Here is a 6,000-nt window from a genome sequence, read left to right as displayed (position 1 = left end):
AGCCCCGCAGCCTGCGCGGGGAGGGAGGTTTGTCAGCGCCGGGGCGAGCGCGGAGCCTTCCCCTCGGCTTCTCCGCACCCTCCGCAGGAAGGGCGTAGGGAGGGGAGGAAGGAGCGGAGCCTCCCCCCGCGGTGGGCAGCCGGCCCATGCCTCGGCGGGCGCGGTGAGCAGAGGAGCCGCGGAGCGGCGGCGGGCGGCCGGGCCATGTCGGAACCGGAGAGCGGTGCTGCAGGTAAGGGGGGAGCGGTGGGGCTCCTCCGCCGAGCGCTGCCCTACTCCCGCCGGGCCCCCGCCGCAATGCGCTGCCGGCGGTCGGGCGCGGCCCCGGTTTATCGGGGGAAACGATCTGGAGCCGGAGCCCCGTCCGGAGGGAGGGGGAGGCGGGGAGGCGGCAGACAATGTCCCGGCGGCTCTACCGGCTCCGTCGCCCCGGCTGTGCCGGCGCAGGCAGGGAGGGCCATCCCTCTGGCTTCCCCGGCGGGGTGCGGAGTGTCCCCGCAGACGGGCTGCGGCAGCCGGGGAGGGGAGGAGGGGAGGGTGCTCGCTGCGGAGCTCGGCCCCGCGGAACCCCCGCCCGCTGCGGAGCGGCCGCGGCTCATCCCGCTGTGTCCCCGGGGGGAGCCGCTGCAGCAGAGCGGGAGGGGATCCAGGTGAAAAAACAATGCGGCGGCGGGGCCGGACCGGGGCGGGGGCGGGCGGCCTGCCCGGCTGCTGGTGCGATGCGGCGGGTGCAGCATCCTCCCTCCCGACCGGGGACCGGGGGGATTCGTGGCTCCGTCCTCCCCGGGAGTCGGGGTCTCCCCAGCAAGGGCCCAGGAGAGAAGGGGGGAAAGCATGGGCTGGAAATCGGGGGCTGATGGTGGAATAAAGGAAGACACCCTTTTTCTCGAGTAGCCTGATGAGCTGAAAAAGAAAGACCTGGCAGCTGGGTGGGAGAGACAGCGCTGTCTGGGGTGAGAGGCCAGCCTCAGCATCCTGGCACAGCCTCGGGCACCAGAGAGCTCCCAGCGGGGTGCAGGGATGGGATAAAACCCGTTTTACCACATTAACGGGTCCGCGGGTCTCTTGACTTTGCGAATTTGACATAGGAGCCGAGGGTATCTGAAATTTGGTTTTGCTTGAAACAAGGATTCTGTGGTTTTGGTCCGTTTGCGATTACACTGCGCCTGATAAAAATAACAGCCTTTGCAGGACAGGGGTGGTCTCTCCTTGTGTGGGAGCTGGGGGAGGGAAGAGGGTTCCTAGGATACAGATGATATGGGTGAATAACCCTAAGGGAAGTGCAGACTCAGCCTGATTTCATTTGATATCTCCATCCCTTCTTCTTCACTGTATGCTGCCAAGATTTGAGGAAATTGTAATGTTGAGCCTAAGGTGCTGGTGGTAATATAAGGGGAAACTTAAAAGGTTGAGTTTGAACAGATCATAATGGGATTTGGGGAATATTTTTAATAATATAGCTTAATTGCGGTGCAAGTGGAATAAAAGAATCATAAAGTATCCATTAAAAAAACCAAACAAACCACAAAACCAAACAAAAAACACCCCACAAACCTCCACAAAACAGTACTTAGAAACTAGTTGAATCTTCAAGATCACCTGCTCTACAGGATTCCCTCCCTGTCTGCCCCCCCCATCTACATGTTCTCTCAGTGCTTCCTAAATAAAGTCTCTAATGTCTGTTTGGTTTGAAGTAACCTGTAACAATTTTCTAGCATGCAGCTGACAAAGGGAAGAAGACTGGTAGATTCGTTTGTCTTTTACATGACAGGGTCTCATGTGTTTTATTTTCTGCAAAGTTGCAAGGTTAGTGTACTGTAACACCAAAATTAAGTATCTTGTGATATAGGGAGAATCTATGCAGGAGGGATTTTGTTAGAAGACATAAGACCACGTAGTAAAGCAATGATTTGTTATGCCAGAAATCTTTATGTTCTTTCCATGCACTGGAATGCTGAAGCTGTCAGAGAAATAAAAAAGGGCTTTGGGGATAAAATGTGATTTAGTGAGTGTTGTTGTATTGACAGAATTGAAGCTGCAGTCACTTATTGCAGCATAGTACAATGCGTAAAAGAAATGTCTCTAAGTAAAATAGCCAAGTGTTGTATGCAGTACCTGCCAATCATTTTTATAGCTTCAGTTAGCACAGCATTGCGGTATCTGCAGCTCGGTTAGTATGAGCCTGGATGAAAATGTTCATACCCAGGAGCTGTTGCATGTAAAGCTTCCAATTATACTGACTTTTGGCATTTTTAAAGGCATTGGCTCACAATTGACTGACTCGGATCCAGCCAGCAAGTGGTTTTCCCCTGTGGTACTGTCACCCTATGAGCTTTCACCCTCCCGACCGGGGACCGGGGGGATTCGTGGCTCCGTCCTCCCCGGGAGTCGGGGTCTCCCCAGCAAGGGCCCAGGAGAGAAGGGGGGAAAGCATGGGCTGGAAATCGGGGGCTGATGGTGGAATAAAGGAAGACACCCTTTTTCTCGAGTAGCCTGATGAGCTGAAAAAGAAAGACCTGGCAGCTGGGTGGGAGAGACAGCGCTGTCTGGGGTGAGAGGCCAGCCTCAGCATCCTGGCACAGCCTCGGGCACCAGAGAGCTCCCAGCGGGGTGCAGGGATGGGATAAAACCCGTTTTACCACATTAACGGGTCCGCGGGTCTCTTGACTTTGCGAATTTGACATAGGAGCCGAGGGTATCTGAAATTTGGTTTTGCTTGAAACAAGGATTCTGTGGTTTTGGTCCGTTTGCGATTACACTGCGCCTGATAAAAATAACAGCCTTTGCAGGACAGGGGTGGTCTCTCCTTGTGTGGGAGCTGGGGGAGGGAAGAGGGTTCCTAGGATACAGATGATATGGGTGAATAACCCTAAGGGAAGTGCAGACTCAGCCTGATTTCATTTGATATCTCCATCCCTTCTTCTTCACTGTATGCTGCCAAGATTTGAGGAAATTGTAATGTTGAGCCTAAGGTGCTGGTGGTAATATAAGGGGAAACTTAAAAGGTTGAGTTTGAACAGATCATAATGGGATTTGGGGAATATTTTTAATAATATAGCTTAATTGCGGTGCAAGTGGAATAAAAGAATCATAAAGTATCCATTAAAAAAAACAAACAAACCACAAAACCAAACAAAAAACACCCCACAAACCTCCACAAAACAGTACTTAGAAACTAGTTGAATCTTCAAGATCACCTGCTCTACAGGATTCCCTCCCTGTCTGCCCCCCCCATCTACATGTTCTCTCAGTGCTTCCTAAATAAAGTCTCTAATGTCTGTTTGGTTTGAAGTAACCTGTAACAATTTTCTAGCATGCAGCTGACAAAGGGAAGAAGACTGGTAGATTCGTTTGTCTTTTACATGACAGGGTCTCATGTGTTTTATTTTCTGCAAAGTTGCAAGGTTAGTGTACTGTAACACCAAAATTAAGTATCTTGTGATATAGGGAGAATCTATGCAGGAGGGATTTTGTTAGAAGACATAAGACCACGTAGTAAAGCAATGATTTGTTATGCCAGAAATCTTTATGTTCTTTCCATGCACTGGAATGCTGAAGCTGTCAGAGAAATAAAAAAGGGCTTTGGGGATAAAATGTGATTTAGTGAGTGTTGTTGTATTGACAGAATTGAAGCTGCAGTCACTTATTGCAGCATAGTACAATGCGTAAAAGAAATGTCTCTAAGTAAAATAGCCAAGTGTTGTATGCAGTACCTGCCAATCATTTTTATAGCTTCAGTTAGCACAGCATTGCGGTATCTGCAGCTTGGTTAGTATGAGCCTGGATGAAAATGTTCATACCCAGGAGCTGTTGCATGTAAAGCTTCCAATTATACTGACTTTTGGCATTTTTAAAGGCATTGGCTCACAATTGACTGACTCGGATCCAGCCAGCAAGTGGTTTTCCCCTGTGGTACTGTCACCCTATGAGCTTTCAGCCTGAATATTTAGTTCGTTCCCCCTGGGACAGCAGTTGGTGTTTGACAGAGCTGCCCTGCTCTCTTACCTGCAGAGTTTCCCTAAAGCTGCAGCCAGCTGTAGTGAGTCCCCGGGAGGTCTGTTCTCACCAGAGGCTGCTGTAGCTGATGCAGGTACAGTATAAAAGGATTTTAGCCTGGTCTGGAGGGTGTAACCGGGCTGTCTCTCAAACACAACTGTCACCAGGAGCCGGGACAGGCTGCTGCAGCCTCGGATGTTGGCTCAAGTTAGAACATCCTTTGGGAGCAGGAAGACCAGAATGCTGCCTCAGCTGCAGAAGACCTGATCCCTGCGTGTAAATGTCAAGATTGAGGATCTGTTTCGCTTTCTGACCATGGCTCTGGTGGTTGGGGTTATATGTGAGTTGACTGGTGTCTCATCTTGTGCTCTTTTCTGCCAAATGCTTTTTTTTTTTTTTTTTTTTTTTTTTTTGAGGTGCTGTGACCTGCCATGGCCAACTTCTCCCACTTTCCTGGGAATGCTGTTGAAATTCTGGAGTCCCCTTCTATACAATATTTCTGCCGTTACAATTAGGTCTGGATTTTCTTTTTTTTTTTTCTTTTAAAGCTGCTGTTTTGGTGAAACACTTTAAATTTTCTAGTTCCTTATTCTTTTAAGCTGTTCTGGGTCATTAGTTCCCTTTTTGCTGTCCTCTACTATGCTTTCACTTATTCTTTCTGGAATTGCACCAACCATCTCTTTCTTTAAAAAAAACACTTAAAAATATACTTTTTGTTTGAAAACAATAACATCCAAAGATTCCTATCACTTCCACTTTCTGTACCTGAATTGGTTCTGCCTTTTGACTGCGTGTCAGATGGGATTTCACAAGTGTTTGGCTCCAAAGAGCGCACCATTTATGGGTTTAGAGACATATCTCTGTGGCTCTTTTAGTCTGTAGGTATTGTTAAGGAGCAACTTGGCTTTTTTGGGTATTTAAAAAAGCTCTACTGGCTCTCAGTAAACAATAACGAAAACGTGAAAGGAATAAAAACCCATGCACTCAAATGATGCTACTTCCAAGTAGGAGAACAAGAACAGTCATGACCTTAATTAGGTATGAAACAACACGTCCTTTTTGGGTAGTTGGTATATATTCCTTTTATTATTTTGTTTAAGTAGCGTAGATGTTGACATTTTCCATATGCAGCTTTAGAAATCTTTAGTGTGTTTTGTCTCTCCATAAATGACTTCAGTTGCTTACTTATTCAGCTTCTGTTCGGCACTTGCCAGTTTTCTATTAAACAGCCTCGCTAGTTAAAAACAGAAAGGGGTGAAACTCCAGGTTGCATCACTATGGCACAGGCCACTTTGGCTCTATTTCCCCAAGGGTCAAAGAGAGAGAGAGACCAGGATGACTTGGAATCTGCTTCAGGAATGAGCTCTGAAGTCCTTCGGTCGTGACTGTAAATGGTACGTTGGCTTTACAGATGTTTTACTGAAGAGTGTGCAGCTGTTTGGTGATGTAAGGTCACAGATGTTGGTGTTGTGCTGAGGGGAATTGCCACTGCCAAGATCTGAAATGCCTGTGATACACCTGCAGACCTCATCTTCCTCACTGTGACAAATGTTCTGGCTCCCGGGTCGTTAAATTGAAACTGCCTCCTCTCAGTGGCCAGGCACATTTTTGGTCTTAAAAAGAACATTCCATAAGTCTCATTACTCAAAATACGTCAGCTCTGGCCCATGTGCTGTTAAGAAGGATGGTGATATGCATTTAAAATAAACAAATACAAGTTTTAAATTTTGCCATAACTACTACTAAAGCAGGGACTTCACAGCGTTTTAAAATCAAGATAGCAGTAGTCAACTGTATAAGTAATGGGTATTAAAACAGGAAATTCCTTCAAAGTCTGTCTCGGAGGGATTTGGGAAAGGTTTTCATGTAAATGAAAAGGAGAATGCAGTCAGTTCTAATAAAGTAAGCAAATAAATAAACTGAAATACTCAGAATTCAGGCTAGAAAGCCTTTGTTCTTTACTCAGGACTTGACTGAATGTCCTTACTCAGGACTGCATCAGGG

General features: G+C 47.6%; 1 protein-coding gene across 1 annotated transcript in view; it reads left to right on the top strand.

Annotated features, from left to right (window-relative positions):
• The first annotated feature begins 6 nt into the window (after positions 1-6).
• Positions 7-6,000, top strand: part of HSPA12A (heat shock protein family A (Hsp70) member 12A) — a 71,248-nt gene continuing 65,254 nt past the window's right edge. Inside the window, exon 1 of the mRNA XM_014945310.1 lies at positions 7-232. Within this exon, the coding sequence (XP_014800796.1) occupies positions 205-232 (28 nt within the window). The 5' untranslated portion in view covers positions 7-204. The remainder of the gene's footprint in view (positions 233-6,000) is intronic.

The sequence above is a fragment of the Calidris pugnax genome, unplaced genomic scaffold, assembly GCF_001431845.1.
Source record: "Calidris pugnax isolate Ruff unplaced genomic scaffold, ASM143184v1 scaffold89, whole genome shotgun sequence".
In the NCBI taxonomy this organism is placed as follows: Eukaryota; Metazoa; Chordata; class Aves; order Charadriiformes; family Scolopacidae; genus Calidris; species Calidris pugnax.
The sequence above is the reverse complement of the archived record's forward strand: the minus strand, read 5'-3'. Positions and strand labels throughout refer to the sequence as shown.